At 44.5% G+C, this 23,458-nt stretch overlaps 1 protein-coding gene across 7 annotated transcripts in view; it reads right to left on the bottom strand.

Annotated features, from left to right (window-relative positions):
• The window catches only part of mtus1a (microtubule associated tumor suppressor 1a), a 60,443-nt gene that overhangs the window by 21,691 nt on the left and 15,294 nt on the right, over positions 1-23,458 (bottom strand). For 4 of the 7 annotated variants that reach the window (XM_071411439.1, XM_071411435.1, XM_071411441.1 and 1 more), the window contains exons 4-7: positions 19,335-19,658; positions 17,697-17,801; positions 16,910-17,020; positions 3,541-3,794 (exon numbers count right to left, since the gene is read on the bottom strand). In XM_071411439.1, the coding sequence (XP_071267540.1) occupies positions 3,541-3,794; positions 16,910-17,020; positions 17,697-17,801; positions 19,335-19,658 (794 nt within the window). Of the gene's footprint in view, positions 1-3,540; positions 3,795-13,304; positions 13,832-16,909; positions 17,021-17,696; positions 17,802-18,148; positions 19,078-19,334; positions 19,659-23,458 lie in introns of those variants that run through there. The other 3 variants (XM_071411440.1, XM_071411442.1, XM_071411443.1) reach the window with 3 other exon arrangements.

Below are 23,458 nucleotides of genomic sequence, written 5' to 3'. Positions count from 1 at the left end.
GCATTCTAAAGGTTCAACAAATGGACTGTAGCCATGTTCTGACATGTCCTGCCAGGGTTCTTGAGATGGTCCCTCAAACAGTTAAGAGGGGGGGGAAGTCAGCTAAAAATAATTTCACAAGAATGGTGCAAGTTTACCCAGAGTCCACATTTCTCCATCCACAAATGTTGAAACTCTCCGTCTCTGGATTCTAAGTGACCACAGCAACAGAACTCTGTTCCCCAAAGGATAACATCTGTCCACACACCTCCAGTACTGGCTACTGCTGCCTAGAAAAACTACTTTGGACAATTGCAGGCATGTAGGCTACATTTATCCCAAGTCCAACGGGTGGATTAATTTTTGCCAATCAAGAGAAACAGGGTCTCTAAAATAGACACTGACAGCACACCCCTGGTTGATTCACCACACACCACTAATGTCCTATAGAAAGCTGAACATGAATACACGCATCCACAACCCACTTTACACTAATGCTTATGGCATATGAGCACCCACATCGCCCAGACGCATCCACAGTGTCTGGTTTGTATCAGGAGCTGAGCTCAGGGCCCGACTGGCAGTGATGTCAGATAAGGGGCCCAGGGGCCTCCGGGAGAAAGGCCTAACAGACATGGGGTGGGTCCCGAATGGAACACCCTATTTCCTTCATAGTGCACTACATTTGACCAGGGCCCATAGGGAAGAGCACTATGCAGGCGGGAATAGGGTGCCATTTGAGACACAGCCATGACGTCTACCTCACTGTATCAACCCCAGTCTGACAACAGCCAGAACCAGAGACAGGTCCATTTAACTGATATTCCCTTCTCTGTAAAGAAAGAAACAGCGAGCATAAGAACTAATAAACTGCTAATGAATAACAACTAATTTGGAAATTATGATTAGAAATAATCTCTGTGCCAGGAACAGTCTCAGTGCAGTTTCTCATTCACTGTCCATGAGAGTCAGCACTATGTTGTTATTGATGAAGAGGGGAGAGCGGAAGTCTCTCAATCTCAGCAGGCTGATAATTACTGTCACCATCACTGAGAAACACAGCAGTCACCCAGTGTTTAAGACCTTAACCAGGCAGCAGGGACAATGAAGGGGGAAGAAAAGCACATGCATTTGGAGATAAAGGGGCTTTGGCAAATCAGCTATTTCCTCAAAAGGACCTGTGGTAGCCTCTCAAATGGCACCCTATTCCCTTTATAGTGCACTACCCTATAGTAGTAGTGGACTATAGAGGGAAAAGAGTGCATTTAAGGACACAGCCCTGTAACTCTAGTGAACTACTGCCTTTATCTAATACTGTAGACTACGGTCCTAGTCTATCTAACATGGAAATGTATAGGTGAAAGGTCAAATAATATGGTACGATAAAGGATAGTGTAAAGATGAAAGCCTTGAAAGGTCACATGACAGTGCTGAGAGCAAATGGTCAGTCCTCTCCTGAGGAAGCATGTCACGTTATACACTGTTGTTGTTGAGTGTGTGTGTGCGCGCATGATAAGATAAATGCATAGAGGACTTTAAATCTTTTCGTTTTTCAATATTTGAAAAACTTCAACGCACTAGTACAAACATTTTCTGAACCATATCAGCAAGGCCAATTCTAAAGTTAGTTTGCACTAATCTGGCCAATGTTAAGTGAAATACACTACATGACCAAAAGTATGTGGAAACCTGCTCGTCCAACATCTCATTCCAAAATCATTGGCATTAATATGGAGTTGGTCCCCCCCCTTTGCTGCCATAACAGCCTCCACTCTTCTGGGAAGGCTTTCCACTAGATGTTGGAACATTGCTGAGGGGACTTGCTTCCATTCAGTCACAAGAGCATTAGTGAGGTCGGGCACTGATGTTGGGTGGTTAGTCCTGGCTCGCAGTCGGCGTTCCAATTCATCCCAAAGGTGTTCATTGGGGTTGAGGTCAGGGCTCTGTGCAGGCCAGTCAATTCTTCCACACCGATCTAGACAAACCATTTCTGTATGGACCTCAATTTGTGCACGGGGGCATTGTCATGCTGAAACAGGAAAGGGCCTTCCCCAAACTGTTGCCACAAAGTTGGAAGTGCAGAATCGTCTAGGATGTCATTGTATGCTGTAGTGTTAAGATTTCCCTTCACTGAAACTAAGGGGCCTAGCCCGAACCATGAAAAACAGCCCCAAACCATTATTCCTCCTCCACCAAACCTTACAGTTGGCACTATGCATTTGGGCAGGTAGCGTTCTCCTGGCAACCGCCAAACCCAGATTCGTCCATCGGACTGCCAGTTGGTGAAGTGTGATTTATCACTCCAGAGAATGCGTTTCCACTGCTCAAGAGTCCAATGGCGGCGAGCTTTACACCACTCCAGCCGACGCTTGGCATTGTGCATGGTGATCTTAGGCTTGTGTGAGCCTGCTCGGCCATTGGAAACCTATTTTATGAAGCTCTCGACGAACAGTTCTTGTGCTGACGTTGCTTCCAGAAGCAGTTTGGAACTCGGTAGTGAATGTTGCAACCGAGGAGACGTTTTTTTACGGGCTATGCCTTTCAGCACTCGGCAGTCCTGTTTTGTGAGCTTGTGTGGCCTACCACTTCACAGCTGAGCCATTGCTCCTAGTTGACCGGGGCAGCTCTAGCAGGGCAGAAATTTGACAAACTGACTTGTTGGAAATGTGGTATCCTATGACGGTGCCACGTTAAATGTCACTGAGCTCTTCAGTAAGGCCATTCTACTGCCAATGTTTTTCTATGGAGATTGCATGGCTGTGTGCTCGATTTTATACACATGTCAGCAACAGGTGTGGCTTAAATAGCCAAATCTACTAATTTGAAGGGGTGTCCACATACTTTTGCATATATAGTGTAGCTATGTATCCCAGCAGGGTCTGATAGTGGCTGTCTTTACACTGTGTTTATGGAGACGGACTGGAAATCTAATGAAAACATGCCAATGACATCACCCTACTGTAACGGTAGAAGAAACATACAGCATACTATGTATTAGTATTGACCTGAAAATACTATATTTGGCCAAGAGTTCTACAAATATTTGTTAAACTGTACTCAATTGTATAGCCTAAGCATGTGTTCATATGAGATTCTGTATGAAAAGTGCTATATAAAATATATTATTATAATAATAATTAAGCCTCTAGTATGACCATAACTTGTGCTGCGGCAACCAACATGGAGGGTGGTGGCTGGGGTGGTCTGGGTAGTATTGTGAGCCAGGGAGAGGAGAGTTAGGATAAGGATAAGCTCATCTGTAGTGTACTGTGGGAAGATGTCATTTCTCTAGTTCTAGTTCCAATCATAACACTCAACCATGAGAACGAAAACAAAAACAAACTCACTCACACCCGGTTCATACCGATCAAGAGTTGTGACCAAGCAGCGTGAGCAACATGATTAAGAACCACAATGTAATCTAATGTCCTAAATTACACTAGTGTCTCAATGTCTTCAATTCTATTAGTATAAAGAGCAACAATAACACCCTTACCAGAATTCAGTGTATGGTTAAGACATCCATACAGAAACATTAAAGAGAAAAGGTATGCTTCCTACCTCTGCCAGGGTCTGCTGCAGCACCACCACAATGGCCTCAAATTTGCAGTTACTTGCGGCCAGGAGTCCCTGGAGCTGCTGGAGGCTCTGGTTCTTCCTCTCACACGGTGCCCGGTAGCTCTCCATGCCCCCCGCCCTGCCCTCCGCCAGCACCAGGTCTGGATGCCCATCCCTCTGGGGCGGCAGTGGCGCTGGTGACTGCTGTTGAGGCTGTGGGTGGCTCCGTGGTGTCGCCCTCTGTCGGTTCTTGTCCACTACAAGAGAACATCCACCGTTCAGCGTTGTTACAACATTCAGCATCATCATACCCCCCTCCATGATCCCTGTGGCTGGGTAGAAGACTAGCTACAGTAGCACCGCATAAACTCCAGCCTGAGACTACTACCAGTCTAGCTCCAGCCTCCAGAGAAAGACAGACCGACTACTGTCCAGTAACACTAGCCCAGCTCATACAGGATGGCTGTCTGTCCAGTAAAGAAGGAGTAGAGGACAGTGGCTCTGTCCTGTCCAGGGAGGCCTTAGCAGCAGAAAGATGATTCACAGAGCCATTATTTCCCAGAGAAAGAGAGATGCTCCACTACTCCAGCCCCACCACACAGTAAAACGGATCCCCCGAATGAGATTACATCTCCATCTCCTGATTCAATCTTCCTCCTGCTCTGCTCTCTGGACGGACGCAGTAGTCACCGGAGCCCGCTTATTTTAGCAGGGCCGTGCCAGTGGTTTTGATTTACATGAGCTTTATAAATATAACACCCCTCTGCACAATAACCGCATGGATCCAACTAATGAACAGAAGGCTGTTAGCCCTGCCATAGCTTATTAGAAGTTAATGGAGACTGACTAAAAATACAGGCTTGTTACTAAAAGTGTTGCCATGAGGTAAAAAATATTGCGGATGCGTTAGTTACAGTGTGTTTGAGAACTTATCGATATTGCACACCTGCGGCTGGCTGGCTAGCTGCAAGGCACTAGGTGCTGCTTGCCTCGTTCTGTTGGGAGAAAGTATGTAATGGGACAGTGAGGACAGGCTTAGACATAACAGGAATACCAGCTTTAATGAGGGAAAGATTGTACCAATGCCGTCTGGGGACACTTCGTCACATAACCCTGGGATTAGATTGAGGATTTAGGATGACAACCGTCCTCCCTAACTAAAACACAAGAACAAACAAATTTGATGGTGTGTTCTGTTTTTGAATGGGACTGGTGAGTATATGGAGTACTGTAGAGTTCTATCGATGACAAACTCCACTCAGAGAAATGTATCGTCTACATCCTACATACACTTATGCGTGATGCTTTAAACATGAATATCCCTTTACAGACATACTATATTTACCCATTAGCCCATAGATGAACATACAGGGGGAAAATACTCTGGTTAAATTTAGAGTGCCAAGAATGGCAGCATCCAACCACATCACAACAGTGAGTGTTTCATTTCAAAAGGACCCTGACGGTCAGGTTAGTCAGATCTACAGTAGTATGTATTAATGACCTTCTTCAGGAAAGGATGTTAGGATACGGCTTTCAACCCCCATCTTAACATCCATATATTTACATTGTCATTTAGCAGACTCTCTTACCCAGAGCGACTTACAGTAGTGAGTGCGTACATTTTTCATACTGGTCCCCCGTGGGAATCATACCCACAAACCTGGCGTTGCAAGGACCATGCTCTAGCAATGGAGCCACACGGGACCCCATATGAACAAACATCACAAACACTACCGGTCAAAAGGTTTAGAACACCTAGATTCAAGGGTTTTTATTTGTTTTTACTATATTCTACATTGTAGAATAATAGTGAAGGCATCAACACTATGAAATAACACATGGAATCATGTAGGAACCGAAAGAAAAGTGTTAAATCAAAATATATTTCATATTTGATTCTTCAAATACCCACCCTTTGCGTTGATGACTGCGTTGCACACACTTAGCATTCTCTCAACCAGCTTCAAGATGTAGTCACCTGGAATGCATTTCAATTAACAGGTGTGCCTTCTTAAAAAGCTAATTTGTGGAATTTCTTTCCTTCTTAATGCATTTGAGCCAATCAGTTGTGTTGTGACAAGGTAGGGGTGGTATACAGAATATAGCCCTATTTGGTTAGAGACCAAGTCCATATTATGACAAGAACAGCTCAAATAAGCAAAGGGAAACGACAGTCCATCATTACTTTAAGACATGAAGGTCAGTCAATACGTAAAATGAAGTACTTTGAGAGTTTCTTCATTTACATTTACATTTAAGTCATTTAGCAGACGCTCTTATCCAGAGCAGTCGCAAAAACCATCAAGCGCTATGATGAAACTGGCTCTCATGAGGACCGCCACAGGAATGTAAGACCCAGAGTTACCTCTGCTGTAGAGGATAAGTTCATCAGAGTTACCAACCTCAGAAATTGCAGCCTAAATGTTTTTTTCAGAGTTCAAGTAACAGACACATCTCAACATCAACTGTTCAGAGGAGACTGTGTGAGTCAGGCCTTTATGGTTGAATTGCTGCAAAGAAACCACTACTAAAGGACACCAATAAGAAGAAGAGACTTGCTTGGGCCAAGAAACACGAGCAAATGTGACATTAGACCGGTGGAAATTTGTCCTTTGGTCTGGAGTCCAAATTGGAGATTTTTGGTTAGTTTTGATGTTTTCACTATTATTCTACAATGTAGAAAATAATACAAATACATTTTAGTTGTTCTAAAACTGACCGGTGGTGTATGATATTCAGGTTCAACGGTAACACCAGAGGGTAATTTGTGTCTTCCAAATTGTTTTATTTTTATTTTTCCCCCCTAACGAGAGAGAAATAAGGGTTTAGACTCGAAACAACATTCCTTATCCAGGACACTTCCACAGTTGACTATCCAGGAAACAGGAAAAGGAGCGCGGTGTCTGCATTGATCGGAATGTTTTGTTTGTCTCGTCAATAAACAGATCAATGCAGACACAGTGCTCCTTTTTCTGTTTCCTGGATAGTCAACCGTTGAAGTGTCCTGGGGTAAGGAATGTTGTTTGGATTTTTTCCAAGTCCCTCAGTCAAACACCAGATTCACCTTTTTGTTCAGGCTAGGCTGAAGTGCGTTTGGGTACACATTCTTTCCAAGGTTTTAACTGCAAGTACAAGTTAATGGATCCAATACTGGAGTTGTTGTGTCAGAAATGTCCATGTTTTGTTTACCACTTCCTGATAATAGTATGTTGCTGACTGAAACAATTGCTAATAATTCTATTAATAAAATAAAGTAGAAAAGCACTCTATTGAGACTATAGTTACCATATAATAGCTCACATGTAAATGACGTAGCATTCATAAATATGCCACATCTTGCACAAACATTTAGTCTAGACTGGAAGCCAGCTGTTGGCTTGACCAGAACCACGCTGGTTTTGAGGGGAGGGCTGTATGGTATTGAGGGGAGGGCTATGTGGTATTGAGGGGAGGGCTATGTGGTATTGTAGGTGTGAGATGTTCTGTGTAGTCTGACGCCCTCTGCTGGTGATGTCAGAGGTCTCTGGACTCTGTGGGGATTCCTTATGCAATACTGCAGCAGCAGCCAAGACCTGCCCTGAGCCACACATACATGCAGCATAGCCCTGCCCACACACAATATGACAGGCAGGCATTGGCAATACTGCAGTAGATACTATTGAACACATTTTATGTAGGTCTCAATTCTGAGTAAACTGACATGTTGAATCATTATAATATGTATCAAGGAAAATATGTAAAGGTCATAGTTTCTAATCAGTTCACTAATTGAGATTGACAATTTCTTAAGCTTTCTTCAAAACAGTTTGACTGCCCTAATATAGCCACATATCCACTTGGGAGATTGGATCAGGAACTTTTATGATGTCATGGAATTTCATTCCCTCTTTAGGGAGTGAGTCCTGGGGTAAAAATTGACATTATGCAACAGATAACCAGTGTTTCAATAATTAATGTTAATCTCTTTTACCTGTATTACTTGAAGCAGTCCCAAGAGGCAGCTGGCCATGCTCTCTAGTCTAGACAAAGCAGGGTTGTCACTAGTTACCACAGCCACAAAATAAAAATGGTCTATATTGTAAATATTCAAACATTTGCTTTTTGTTCTTAATTTAAGGTTAGGCATAAGGTTAGCAGTGTGGTTAAGGTTCGGTTTAAAATTCAGATTTTATGAGAAATTCTAGAAATAGGCAGGATTTAGTGACAACCACAAAACAGGTGTTTGTTGCCATCCAACTAGTGTCTCCCATGGCACCTACAACTATGTTGATCAAGTGTCCAGATAAGGAGAGTATGACATAACATGGAAATTGTAACTCACTCTTTCTCCTAGCTCTGTAGCAATTCTGTTCCCACTCTGACACCATAGAGTGAGGGGTTTGCTGGTGCCACCAGGGGATGGCACGCCATAGCACAGTGCATGATGAGAGGCTGACCACAATAACATTATTGTACAGCTGTGGAGTGATGGAATAATACCAGTAAATGTGCTAAGTGAAACGCTATTGATTCTGAACAATCCCTTCTCCAAAAGGCACTTAAATTCAGAAACTAACTCAGGCCATGTTATTCAATAAAATGTTCATAGTCTTTTAAATTAATAACTTGGTACTGACTGTTACAGGGGAAAACATTGAAATACAGGTAACTGCCCAAATAAAATAAACATCAACATAAGTGTTTTAATAGGGCATTGGACCACCATGAACCAGACCAGCTGCAATGCACCTTATGTTGATGTTTATTTTATCTGGGCAGTTACCTGTCCAAATAAAGATTCTACAAGAGTCTGGAACTCTATTGGAGGGATGAGACACCATACCTCCACAAGAAATTCCAGAATCACTCCAGAATCTCCCATAAGTGTTCAGTTGGGTTGATATCTGGTGACTGAGACGGCCATGGTAATATGCTTTACATTGTTTTCACGCTCATCAAACCATTGAGTGACCACTCATGCCCTGTGGATGGGGGAACTGTCATCCTACGGGGGCATAGCCATGGTTGCAAAAATAATGGTCAAAATACACAGCCCTGGGCCTCCCGGGTGGCGCAGTGGTCTAAGGCACTGCATTGCAGTGCTAGCTGTGCCACCAGAGACTCTGGGTTCGAGCCCAGGCTCTGTCGCAGCCGGCCGCGACCAGGAGAACCATGGGGCGGCGAACGAGGCGGCAGGGATATCCTTGTCTCATTGCGCAGGTGCATGGTGTTTCCTCCGACACATTGGTGTGGCTGGCTTCTGGGTTGGATGTGCGTTGTGTCAAGAAGCAGTGCGGCTTGGTTGGGTTGTGTTTCGGAGGACGCATGGCTCTCAACCTTCGCCTCTCCCGAGTCCGTACGGGAGTTGCAGCGATGAGACAAGACTAACTACTACTAATTGGATACTACGAAATTGGGGAGAAAAAGGGGGTAAAATGTTTTTATTTTTATTTTTTAAACAACAAATACACAGCATGATGGGATGTTAATTGCTTAATTAACTCCGGAACCACACCTGTATAGAAGCACCTCCTTTCAATATACTTTGTATCCTTCATTTACTCTACGACGCAGCAGAACACAGAATTAACCCAATTCCACGACACCAATTCAGCTCTGATATGTGCTGTTGACCAAGCCGGTGTGTTCTAGTCCTTCAGTGAGATCAGGTGTGGAGCATTCATTCTGCTGACATGTTGTTCAGGGGGTTAGAAAGCAGATTGAGTTTATTTTGCCATCTCTTTGTCAGGGGTCATGCAAGCACAGCTAATTCATTCTCCAGCTGTAATCTGTCATCTATTGAACTGAAAGAAAGTAATGACCCAGATTACATAGACCGTAGTGACATCTAGGTTAGAAAAGTAACCTTTAAATGGTTTCGCATCATGTCAGAGGGTTAAGTAGACTATTGTAGGGCTGCACAATTAATCCCATTTTAAATCAGAATTGTAATATTGACATGTGCAATAAGCATTACATTTTTTTACACCATGAATGTAACATTCAAACCTAATAAGGGTCCCCCAGGGAAACACCGACCAACATTTTGGTTCCTACCCTGTCACAAAAATGTCTACTGTACCTGTCCTTTTCATTAGTTGACATGCCAAATGACACCAAACCATCGAATCGGGATACTTATTTTATTTACACTGAACAAAAATATAAAACGCAACATGAAAAGTGTTGTTCCTATGTTTCATGAGCTGAAATAAAAGATCCCAGAAGTGTTTCATATGCACAAAAAGCTAATTTCTCTCAAATGTTGTGCACACATTTGTTCACATCCCTGTTAGTGAGCATTTCAGGTCAAGGATGGTGAGGATGACGAGCTTCCCTGAGACGGTTTCTGACAGTTTGTGCAGAAATTCTTTGGTTGTGCAAACCCACAGTTTCATCAGCTGTCTGGGTGGCTGGTCTCAGATGATCCCACAGGTGAAGAAGACCGATGTGGAGGTCCTGGGCTGGTGTGGTTACACATGGTCTGCGGTTGTGAGGTTGGTTGGACGTAGTGCCAAATTCTCTAAAACGATGTTGGATGCGGTTTATGGTAGAGAAATTTAACATTAAATTGTCAGGCAACAGCTCTGGTGGACATTCCTGCAGTCAATATGCCAACAACCCTAAGCACACAGCCAAGACAACGCAGGAGTGGATTTGAGACAAGTCTCTGAATGCCCTCGAGTGGCCCAGCCAGAGCCCGGACTTGAACCCGATCGAACATCTCTGGAGAGAACTGAAAATAGCTGTGCAGCAACGCTCCCCATCCAACCTGACAGAGCTTGAGAGGATCTGCAGATATTGGGAGAAACTGCCCAAATACAGGTGTGCCACACTTGTAGCGTCATACCCAAGAAGACGCGAGGCTGAATTATTTTATATATAAAGATAAATAAATACATAGTGTTTGCTTTGTCATTATGGGATATTGTGTGTAGATTGAGGGAAAAAAACATTACATTTTAGAATAAGGCTGTAACCTAACAAAATGTGGGGTCTGAATAATTTCCAAAGGCACTGCATATACAAAAGTATGTGGACACCCCTTCAAATTACTGGATTTGGCTATTTCACCAACACACGTTGCTGACAGGTGTATAAAAGTAAGCACACAGCCATGCAATCTCCATAGACAAACATTGGCTGTAGAATGGCCTTACTGAAGCGCTCAGTGACTTTGAACGTGACACCGTCATAGGATGCCACCTTTCCAACAAGTCAGTTTGTCATATTTCTGCCTGCTAGAGCTGCTGTTATTATGAAGTGGAAACATCTAGGAGCAACAATGGCTCAGCAGCGAAGAGGTAGGCCACACAAGCTCACAGAACGGGACCGCCGAGTGCTGAAGCATGCAGAGCGTAAAAATCGTCTGTCCTCGGTTGCGACACTCACTTCATGAAATGCGTTTCCATGGCCGAGCAGAAGCACACAAGCCTAAAATCCCCATGTGCAATGTGGCGGCTGGAGTGGTGTAAAGCTCACCGCCATTAGACTCTGGAGCAGTGGAAAAGTGTTCTCTGGAGTGATGAATCACGCGTCACCATCTGACAGACCAATGAATCTGGCTTTGGCCGATGCCAGGAGAACGCTACCTGCCCAAATGCATTGTGCCAACTGTAAGGTTTAGTGGAGGAGGAATAATGGTCTGAGGCTGTTTGTCATGGTTCGGACTAGGCCCCTTAGTTCCAGTGAAGGGAAATCTTAACACTACAGCATACAATGACATTCTAGATGATTCTGCACTTCCAACTTTATGGCAACAGTTTGGGAAGGCCCTTTCCTGTTTCAGCATAATGCCCCCGTGCACAAAGCGAGGTCCATAGAGAAATGGTTTGTCTAGATCGGTGTGGAAGAAGTTGACTGGCCTGCACAGAGCCCTGTCCTCCACCTCATCGAACACCTTTGGGATGAATTAGAACGCCAACTGCGAGCCAGGACTAACCACCCAACATCAGTGCCCGCAGTAATGTTCCAACATCTAGTGGAAAGCCTTCCCAGAAGAGTGGAGGCTGTTATAGCAGCAAAGGGGGTACTCCATTTTAATGCCCATGATTTTGGAATGAGATGTTCAACAAGCAGGTGTCCACATATAGTACATGGCCAAAGGTGTCTGTGACCAACAGATGCATGTCTGTATTCCCAGTCATGTGAAATCCATAGATTATGTCCTACTGAATTGATTTTATTTGACTGATTTCCTTATGTAACTCAGTAAAATCTTTGAAATTGTTGCATTCATATTTTGGTTCAGTTTATATGATTCAAACAGTTCACCCAAGTGTTTTGATCTAAATCGCAAGTCAAATTGCAATATTTGGTTAAAAAAAATCTATTCGATTTGTCCATACTGTAAACCCTACTGCATTGTATCATCTAGGTAAGAGAAGTACTCTTTAATGGTTTCTCACCATGTCAGAAGGTTAAATCTAAGGTTCATGGTGTAAAGGTTAATAATCAGTCATGACTACCTTATAAGGGGATCACCTACAACGATCTACTCTTGTCCTTGTTCCAGCAGTTGCCATGCTGACCATGAATGTCACACAAAAACATGTGCCATCTCATCTCACATACATCCTGGGTCGCTCATCTTTTCAGTTCGCTGCAGCTAGCGACTGGAACGAGCTGCAACAAACACTCAAACTGGACAGTTTTATCTCTTCATTCAAAGACTCAATCATGGACACTCTTACTGACAGTTGTGGCTGCTTTGCCTGATGTATTGTTTTCTCTAACTTCTTGTCCTTTGTGCTGTTGACTGTGCCCAATAATGTATGTACCATGTTGTGCTCATGTGTTGCTGTCATGCTATGTTGTTGTCTTAGGTCTCCCTTTATGTAGTGTAGTCTCTCTTGTTGTGATGTAGGTTTTGTCCAATCTTTTTATTTATTTTAAATCCCAGCCCCCATCCCCGCAAGGAGGCCTTTTGCATTTTGGTAGGCTGTCATTGTAAATAAGAATTTGTTCATAACTGACTTGCCTAGTTAAATGTAATGCTTGAGGGAAACCTTATTTGGCTTGATTTGACCAAACAAATAGATGCATTTTAAAAATAATCTGATGAGATTTTTTTGTGGGATTTGTCCTCCGTCACAACATTCCCACAGCTCAACCTAGTGAGTGCTGCTGAAAATAACCCACATATCAGGCTGAAACTGGAGCAGTGGGTCTCCCAGCATGCAAGACGAAGAGTGCTCTCATGCGTACACTCACCACAAATACAACACAGAGCTATATGTCTTACTATACTTGAGGACTTTTTGGGAACCAACAATTGATTCCCATTCAAAACACAAATTTTCCCTAACCATACCGCCTAACCCTAATTTGAACCCTAAAATTGTATTTTTACAAGTGAGGACCGGTAAAATGTCCTTTGTTCTCTGAATATTAGTTTGTTTACTATTCTTGTCACGACTTACAGGACTCACAAGTATAATAAAACATGCACACACACACACAAATCCAACACCAAAAACATATTTCTGAAATCAACATGATTGTCAAGAGAAATCCCATTGAGTATTTTCATTTAAATAAAGTTCATAAAAAAAGCAATACAGACTATAAGAAACATGTATTCCTCTAAATGGATGCAGGTAGGTAGCATGAAAGATGAACCGCTCCTGGTAAACAAAAGCTAAAAATAGATTCACAAACAGCGCAGCTCTGTGTGAGTAGCACGAACGGCACCAACAGTGAGATTAGCCGGTGTAAAACAGAGGAGGCTACAGCAGCGTAAGCCGTAGCGGTTTCCTGTGTTGGCGGTGTGGTATTAAACAGACCTGTGTAGAACACGCCGGTGTTCTTCCTGCATCCTGACAGCTGCTGCAGGTTCCTGAGTAAACCCTTGGCCGCCAGCCGCACGTGGATGTTGACCAGTGAGAGTTTGGTAGACCATAACATCTCTCCAAACACCAAGGAAGGGATATACCCAACACTAACTACTGTACTTTAAATCCCCAAAGAATCCAGAGGTAGAAGATGGGAAATTGATGTGCACCACATGCCAAAGATGGTCTCAGGGTAGAGTGCCTCAGTCGACAGTAGCACTGAGACATGAAGAGAAAAAAACAGCAGCAGCAACCGTTACCATGTGAGAGCCCCTTCAGTCAGTTCACCATGGCAACAGGAACTCCTCCCACTCAGAATGAGGACCAGCAGCACATGCCCAGCTGGGGGAGAGGCCGGCGGGGGGGTGGGGGCCAGCAGGCTTTCAATAGCTCTGCCCTGGACAGATGTGACAGGCAGAGGCAGAGAAAGACATCCCTAATCCTGGAGTTCGAGCCAGCCTTCAGTTCAGACCATTCAGTGCTCAGACAAATATCTAGCAATAGAGCTCTAGAATCTCCCAGAGCTGGGCGATGCTGGCAGAGGAGAGGGGGAGGGGAGTGGAAGGGAACAAGGAGAGGGGGAGGAGTGAACAGTGGAGACTGGAGCAAATGGTGGCTCAATCTGGGCTACTACTCTCACTAATTCACCCCTCCCTCCCTTCTGCTCCCTCCCTTCTGCTCCCCTTCACACCAGCAGAGAGAGGAGAAGAGAAATGGCGGGAGGTGATGGATAGCTCATGGCAAGGTTGAGCCCGATGAGCTAAAAACAACCCTGCTCCCTTAGCCCTGCTTTCACAGTTCAACAGCTCTCAACACTACTGTACGGGGGCTCTCAACACTACTGTACGGGGGCTCTCAACACTACTGTACGGGGGCTCTCAACACTACTGTACGGGGGCTCTCAACACTACTGTACGGGGGCTCTCAACACTACTGTACGGGGGCTCTCAACACTACTGTACGGGGGCTCTCAACACTACTGTACGGGGGCTCTCAACACTACTGTACGGGGGCTCTCAACACTACTGTACGGGGGCTCTCAACACTACTGTACGGGGGCTCTCAACACTACTGTACGGGGGCTCTCAACACTACTGTACGGGGGCTCTCAACACTACTGTACGGGGGCTCTCAACACTACTGTACGGGGGCTCTCAACACTACATTACGGTAATTAGTAAATTCCATCATCTCATTTACAGTAGATGCTATGACAGGGGGGATAAACATCCCCAGTCACCAACTACATTACATTCTGGAGCTACAATTCATAACAAGAGGTCTGTTACTCCCCCTAGAAACAAAAAGGCCTACTGTCCAACATTCAGAAGTATTATGCAAATACTAAACAGCTTCAGCTGCCTCGAGTATAAAAAGTGTTTTTACATATTCTGACTGTTTTGGGCAATTGAAACCGTTTCAGTAGAACGTTATACATGTTATGCAGCCAAAGCATAGATGGCCACAAGCAAAACCACCTCCCACTAGCCACAAAGGACTATGGACATGAACACAACAGTTGTACAGTGGGGCAAAAAAGTATTTAGTCAGCCACCAATTGTGCAAGTTCTCCCACTTAAAAAGATGAGAGAGGCCTGTAATTTTCATCATAGGTACACTTCAACTATGACAGACAAAATGAGAAAAAAAAATCCAGAAAATCCCATTGTAGGATTTTTAATGAATTTATTTGCAAATTATGGTGGAAAATAAGTATTTGGTCAATAACAAAAGTTTCTCAATACTTTGTTATATACCCTTTGTTGGCAATGACAGAGGTCAAATGTTTTCTGTAAGTCTTCACAAGGTTTTCACACACTGTTGCTGGTATTTTGGCCCATTCCTCCATGCAGATCTCCTGTAGAGCAGTGATGTTTTGGGGCTGTTGCTGGGCAACACGGACTTTCAACTCCCTCCAAAGATTTTCTATGGGGTTGAGATCTGGAGACTGGCTAGGCCACTCCAGGACCTTGAAATGCTTCTTACGAAGCCACTCCTTCGTTGCCCGGGCGGTATGTTTGGGATCATTGTCATGCTGAAAGACCCAGCCACGTTTCATCTTCAATGCCCTTGCTGATGGAAGGAGGTTTTCACTCAAAATCTCACGATACATGGCCCCATTCATTCTTTCCTTTACACGGATCAGTCGTCCTGGTCCCTTTGCAGAAAAACAGCCCCAAAGCATGATGTTTCCACCCCCATGCTTCACAGTAGGTATGGTGTTCTTTGGATGCAACTCAGCATTCTTTGTCCTCCAAACACGACGAGTTGAGTTTCTACCAAAAAGTTCTATTTTGGTTTCATCTGACCATATGACATTCTCCCAATCTTCTTCTGGATCATCCAAATGCTCTCTAGCAAACTTCAGACGGGCCTGGACATGTACTGGCTTAAGCAGGGGGACACGTCTGGCACTGCAGGATTTGAGTCCCTGGCGGCGTAGTGTGTTACTGATGGTAGGCTTTGTTACTTTGGTCCCAGCTCTCTGCAGGTCATTCACTAGGTCCCCCCATGTGGTTCTGGGATTTTTGCTCACCGTTCTTGTGATCATTTTGACCCCACGGGGTGAGATCTTGCGTGGAGCCCCAGATCGAGGGAGATTATCAATGGTCTTGTATGTCTTCCATTTCCTAATAATTGCTCCCACAGTTGATTTCTTCAAACCAAGCTGCTTACCTATTGCAGATTCAGTCTTCCCAGCCTGGTGCAGGTCTACAATTTTGTTTCTGGTGTCCTTTGACAGCTCTTTGGTCTTGGCCATAGTGGAGTTTGGAGTGTGACTGTTTGAGGTTGTGGACAGGTGTCTTTTATAATGATAACAAGTTCAAACAGGTGCCATTAATACAGGTAACGAATGGAGGACAGAGGAGCCTCTTAAAGAAGAAGTTACAGGTCTGTGAGAGCCAGAAATCTTGCTTGTTTGTAGTTGACCAAATACTTATTTTCCACCATAATTTGCAAATAAATTCATTAAAAATCCTACAATGTGATTTTCTGGAATTTTTTTTCTCATTTTTTCTGTCATAGTTGAAGTGTACCTATGATGACAATTACAGGCCTCTCTCATCTTTTTAAGTGGGAGAACTTGCACAATTGGTGGCTGACTAAATACTTTTTTGCCCCACTGTATGTTTGTCTGCCAGAGAAACAAAGGGCTTTTCCTGTTAAGAGGCCTCATTATGTGTAACTCTGAAAAGCTGTGGCCAATCTGCCGTAAAAGGTCCTAGTCCTCAAGGACTTTAGTCTAGAATAATGTAGTCAGAACGTAGAACCTCAAACCAGTGCAGTTTCACACATTCTGGAGGTCAAGCCGAACAGCTTTGGAATTCTCGCAAACAAACTGCCAATCAAACAAACTGCCAATCATATATGGATATGACCATTGACGACATAAAAACAGAATATCTACATGGGATTGTAAGTCGCTCTGGATAAGAGCGTCTGCTAAATGACTTAAATGTAAATGTAAATCTCAGATGGGCTTATTGAGTTGGGAAGTTCAACTCTTTTACAACAGAAAGTGTCAACACTGTTGGTAACTAAAATAACCATCTCACCAGGTAATACAGCGGCAGGACGAAGAAGTCTTGATGAAGCAGTTATTTTCATAGGACTGGCTCTGGACCTTGAGGGCAGCCGACTGGTCGACTCTGTAGTTTTGCATCCTGCTGTGAATAATAAAATGTTCAGATGAGGCTCGGGGTTTGAGTGGATCTGAACCATCACACACACAACTAAGACACTGTGCCCTGGCTATGAAGGGACTGAGAAGTGCTGCGTCAAAGCTAGTTCTGCCTGCTGAAGGACATTTAAAAGGCTGACGCCTCAAACATAGAGGACAGGGGCTACTGATGGGAACTTAGCTAAACACATTTAAAAGGTGTTTGAGCAGTACACATATTATCAGGCACCTGGACAAGATACATGTTCAATCTAATAAACCTGTGCATAAGTTTGTTTTAACAGTGTCCATCAGCACCCTGTTGACGCATCTAAACAAAAGCTTCAAGTCCGCATTTTGGTTCACTAATCTATTTCCTAATCACCCAAATTTCGCTTCCCAGGCATTTGATAGCAGATGTTTTGAATCTAGAGAGGCTCCATCTAATTTGCGCTGCATTATGGGATTTTAGGTGATACACAAAACAGACTAACAACTAATCTGATTAGAATTTGGGAGATTGAGGGATTTAGAAAAATACAAACTGAGGAGAACAAAAACAATTTAACATCAGGAAGGAAATAAAACTAAATCTTGGGGGAAAACAGCCAATAGAAGAGTTGTTCGTCACTCGTTGGTTTTGTGGATAACTACAGTATGTCTGTATGAGAATCCCATCTCACCAGGTCCTATGTTACTCCCTGGGTGTGAGAGGAGTCTAGCTTTTAACACTGTGGTCTTGCATGAGGCTGGTCTTCCCACAGACACCTGGGCTGCTCCTGCAGAAACTGTAGGGCAGATAACACAGTCAAATAGTTAAGACACACTTCCTCAGTATTCAGACACTCGACATCTAAACTTGATGTGATTTACCGTCTTAGGAATGGAACATTTAAATGTAATTTCTATCATTTACAAATGTAGGAGGGAGCTTGGTACCATACTTCAGAATTCTATAAAACAGCTCCACCTTATTTGCAGCAACAGAAGAGTACAGAGTGTACTAAAGAGATGGGCCATGGACTGAGAATGGATAGTTGCCTTAAAATGAAATAATTTAATATAATTATTCCAGGGCTCCAGAAAACAAAGCCAATGCAGACAGACAATCAATTCTAAATCTCGTCTGACTTACTCTTCCATAGCCGTATTCTAGTCTTCCCGTTAAAAGCAGCTAACAAAGGGATGATACAGAAGCGATAGGATCCAATGAGCAGACATGTCAGCAGAGTGAGGTCACAGTGGGAGCCTGCAGCACTGCCTTGTGGGATCAATGAGGAATTGTTGAAAACCTGAGTAGAAAATTCAGTCCAAGTGCAGCTCCGCAGTCCCCCGTAACCAGACATTGGGAAGATGGAAAGATCGGAAACACAAAACCAGAAAGCAACAGAAATGTCTAAATATTCCTCCGTGGTATTTCTGTGGTGTGCGCTCTTCCCCCTTTAGGCATCACTGTGACTGAACTACAGTGGAACAGACCCAGTCTCCTAGACAACCATGTGTGGGGGACCCCAGTCTGGAAAACAAATCTGCTTAGCCAATCAGGTCGCAGTATGCTGAAGATGCTGAAAGGGAAAAGGCCCATTGTCTAACAGGGCTAGCTCCCTCTCCCTCCCACTGTACAGCTCAACAGTCAGACATTCCAAGGAATGCTTGTTAAGACACAATCAATGTTCTTATTAGAACCATGCACAGTTGAACCATACAAGATGGGAATGTTGCCAATTTATTTCATTCACTTGACTGTGTAGGATTCATTCTCCTTACAGACTAGCTCTGATGTTCATCTCAGACTTCTCAGAGGGTTAGAGCTGGACCATCATCCAAGAACATAACTCAAAAATTATACCCATCCGAAAAAGGATATATTATTCTGAGACACTGCTGAACCTACTGAGGCTTATTATAGACTTTCCTTTGCAGTATGTGATTTAATGTAGAAACAGAACACAGGAACAATCACAAGATGAAAAATATGGGTCTCCAGCAGGCTGATGTGAAGGCTTAAAGCCAAGGAGATGTACGTTTTAGCACAGCCCAGTCAGTAGCCTCTTAATGTGGGTCACCATGTACAGTCCACTGCTCACCCGCCTCGCCCCACCCTTCCCTGTAACCAGATGTGTCTTTAGAAATCAACCTGACAGAACCAGACGGACCCTGGAGAACAACAACCTTGATAAAGACTCTTTCCCAGATTCTTGCTGTGAACAAGAATGTGTTCAGTCAATTGACCTCGTAAAATAAGGCTTTAAAAATTGTTATTTTTATTCAACTAGAACAAAACAATATCAGAGTATGATTTCCCTAGTTGAGCTTCTCACCTTGTGCATTTCCTGTGCTGCCACTGTGCTCATTGTGTACACTGGCCTTGGAAGGGATGCTCTTGGAGACACTCTGGGACTTGTAGGGCAGTCTGGAGGAGGAGGCAGCAGTAGAGGGCTGGTTGGAGCCCACAGCCAGGGTGTGACCAGAGGCCTGGGGGAGTCTGGAGGAGGAGGCAGCAGTAGAGGGCTGGCTGGAGCCCACAGCCAGGGTGTGACCAGAGGCCTGGGGGAGTCTGGAACCAGTCACTGGGGGCTTAGTGCTGCCGTTGGCTGAGGAGGTTCCAACAGGCAGTCCCTCTGTTGTCTGGGACCTCTGATGACCTGTATGACAGATATCAGCATTGAGACACAGAAATCAGAGGCAGAAGTGTAAATAAAGAAATCCTGCAGAGAGTAACCACATATTCTGCTCCAACATGTTTTCATAAGGCTGCACCACAATACACAAACAACATTTCAACTGAACTCAAAGTGCCCCAGTCCTTGTGTTCAGTAGTCCATCTGGTAACTGGTCAGAGATCAGCTGTTATGAGCCATGGTCAAGGCAAATGGTGAGCTGACTTTTGTTCATGCCAGATCAGAGCACTGGTGGAAATATAATAATTGCCCTAAGCAGGTTGTATAGCAGACAGACAGGCTTGGCCTAGCTCCACATCAGGCCTGTTACACCACCCAATACCCCTCTGATGGAGTTACATAAGCAGGTTACATGAATGACAGGTGTCAAATAAGAGCACAAAGCTGAGAGACAAATTGTGTGGCACCTATCCTCATGGTTACTCATTTTTCCGCACCTTTACCATAAACAGCACCAGGAGTCCCTTTACCACATACAGAGCAGAGACTGAAACACCACTACAGATCTACTAGGCTCCTGTAAGGGAGTTGGTTTCACAGACATTGTGTTCTGTGGCTTTCACAGCAGCGCTGAGCTTTAAAAACCTCCCTTTCCTTCCTCTGCTTGTTCTAGTAGCACAGCTGGCTTCCCATCAGAGGGAGAATCCCACCTCTCTCCTCTTACCCTGGGACTGTCTCTACCCTCTCCCTTCATGCTGCTCATAGGAGCGGTAGAGTGATGGGGGTGGGGTGTTTATCTCTGGGTCCTGAGCTGAGCAGGGGAGCTACGTGACATCTGTATCCATGTTATTCCTGTGGGGTCAAGGCACAAGCTCTGGTCATCAGCAAAAGGAAAGGTTGCCCTCTCATGGTGAGATTGTGCACTGCAACCTGGCTGACTACCACTGAAGCATGACCATTTAGAGGAGTCTGTTGAAGATTGAACAAGGCCCTTTACTGTTGCAGTAAAGTCAGCCACTGTATCATAGGGGGAAAAAGTATTATCAAATCTGAAAATCCACAATAGAAGCTAGCCAGAAGCTAACCAGAAGCTAACCTGAAGCTACCCAGAAGCTAGCCAGTTTACTGGCTAACGTTAGTATTTCAGCTAATCACGGTGTGTGGTCATCAGCTATTCCTTTAGCTTGTTAATCTATCGCCACTTTTGTACAACGCGACTCAGACCAGAACATACCGGACCCGTTTTTCTCCATATCTCCGGATTTCAACCGCAAGCTCTGGACATTTACACCTTGATTTCGCAGCTAGCTAGCTGCTACCCGTGTGTCTATTGGCTTACGTCGATCCCGGAGAAAACATCAATTATTCCAGAGCTAGCCAGCTGAAGAGTTCCATCAGCCACTCGTGGGCTACAATCACCTATCCGGACCCGTTTTACTGCCAATGCGGAGCCCCACCGGGCCTTCACGACTGACTACCAACGTTATCTGCCCGAGGGAGTTATCCAACTGGACGCTGAACGCTCATCTGGGGCCCGCTAATCGTAAGCTGTCTTATCGGCTGCTATCTAAATAAGTATATCGGACAATTTTTTTCTTGGGTCACTATAACTATATCTATTTTGCCAATTGGATTGATCCCCTCTACCACACGGAACCCCACTAATCTACCTACGGAAACGCACGAGGCGGCTAAAAACAGAGCTCCATCCTATGCTAGCTTGCTACCGATAGCCCGGCTAGCTGTCTGAATCGCCGTGACCCCAACCAACCTCTACTCACTGGACCCTTACGATCACTTGACTAAACATGTCTCTCCTTAATGTCAATATGCCTTGTCCATTGCTGTTCTGGTTAGTGTTTATTGGCTTATTTCACTGTAGAGCCTCTAGCCCTGCTCACTATACCTTATCCAACCTTTCAGTTCCACCACCCACATATACGATGACATCACCTGGTTTCAATGATGTTTCTAGAGACAATATCTCTCTCATCATCACTCAATACCTAGGTTTACCTCCACTGTATTCACATCCTACCATACCTTTGTCTGTACATTATTCCTTGAAGCTATTTTATCGCCCCCAGAAACTTCCTTTTACTCTCTGTTCTAGACGACCAATTCTCATAGCTTTTAGCCGTACCCTTATCCTACTCCTCCTCTGTTCCTCTGGTGATGTAGAGGTGAATCCAGGCCCTGCAGTGCCTAGCTCCACTCCTATTCCCCAGGCGCTTTCTTTTGATGACTTCTGTAACCGTAATAGCCTTGGTTTCATGCATGTTAACATTAGAAGCCTCCTCCCTAAGTTTGTTTTATTCACTGCTTTAGCACACTCTGCCAACCCGGATGTTTTAGTCGTGTCTGAATCCTGGCTTAGGAAGACCACCAAAAATTCTGACATTTTCATCCCTAACTACAACATTTTCAGACAAGATAGAACGGCCAAAGGGGGCGGTGTTGCAATCTACTGCAAAGATAGTAGGACAGAACTCTGCAGGCTATCCAGGTCTGTTCCCAAACAATTTGAACTTCTACTTTTAAAAATCCACCTCTCTAAAAACAAGTCTCTCACCGTTGCCGCCTGCTATAGACCACCCTCTGCCCCCAGCTGTGCTCTGGACACCATATGTGAACTGATTGCCCCCCATCTATCTTCAGAGCTCGTGCAGCTAGGCGACCTAAACTGGAACATGCTTAACACCCCAGCCATCCTACAATCTAAGCTTGATGCCCTCAATCTCACACAAATTATCAATGAACCTACCAGGTACCACCCCAAAGCCGTAAACACGGGCACCCTCATAGATATCATCCTAACCAACTTGCCCTCTAAATACACCTCTGCTGTTTTCAACCAAGATCTCAGCGATCACTGCCTCATTGCCTGCATCCGTAATGGGTCAGCGGTCAAACGACCTCCACTCATCACTGTCAAACGCTCCCTGAAACACTTCAGCGAGCAGGCCTTTCTAATCGACCTGGCTGGGGTATCCTGGAAGGATATTGATCTCATCCCGTCAGTAGAGGATGCCTGGTTATTTTTTTTAAATGCCTTCCTCACCATCTTAAATAAGCATGCCCCATTCAAGAAATTTAGAACCAGGAACAGATATAGCCCTTGGTTCTCTCCAGATCTGACTGCCCTTAACCAACACAAGAACATCCTATGGCGTTCTGCATTAGCATCGAACAGCCCCCGTGATATGCAACTTTTCAGGGAAGCTAGAAACCAATATACACAGGCAGTTAGAAAAGCCAAGGCTAGCTTTTTCAAGCAGAAATTTGCTTCCTGCAACACAAACCGCAAAAAGTTCTGGGACACTGTAAAGTCCATGGAGAATAAGAACATCTCCTCCCAGCTGCCCACTGCACTGTCAACACCGACAACACTGTCAACATCGACAAATCCACTATAATTGAGAATTTCAATACGCATTTTTCTACGGCTGGCCATGCTTTCCACCTGGCTACCCCTACCCCGGTCAACAGCACTGCACCCCCCACAGCTACTCGCCCAAGCCTTCCCCATTTCTCCTTCTCCCAAATCCAGTCAGCTGATGTTCTGAAAGAGCTGCAAAATCTGGACCCCTACAAATCAGCCGGGCTAGATAATCTGGACCCTTTCTTTCTAAAATTATCTGCTGAAATTGTTGCCACCCCTATTACTAGCCTGTTCAACCTCTCTTTCGTGTCGTCTGAGATTCCCAAAGATTGGAAAGCAGCTGCGGTCATCCCCCTCTTCAAAGGGGGGAACACTCTTGACACAAACTGCTACAGACCTATATCTATCCTACCCTGCCTTTCTAAGGTCTTCGAAAGCCAAG

This window comes from Salvelinus alpinus, chromosome 7 (genome assembly GCF_045679555.1).
Source record: "Salvelinus alpinus chromosome 7, SLU_Salpinus.1, whole genome shotgun sequence".
NCBI lineage: Eukaryota > Metazoa > Chordata > Actinopteri > Salmoniformes > Salmonidae > Salvelinus > Salvelinus alpinus.
Note: the sequence above shows the minus strand (reverse complement) of the source record. Positions and strands in the feature narration are given on the sequence as shown.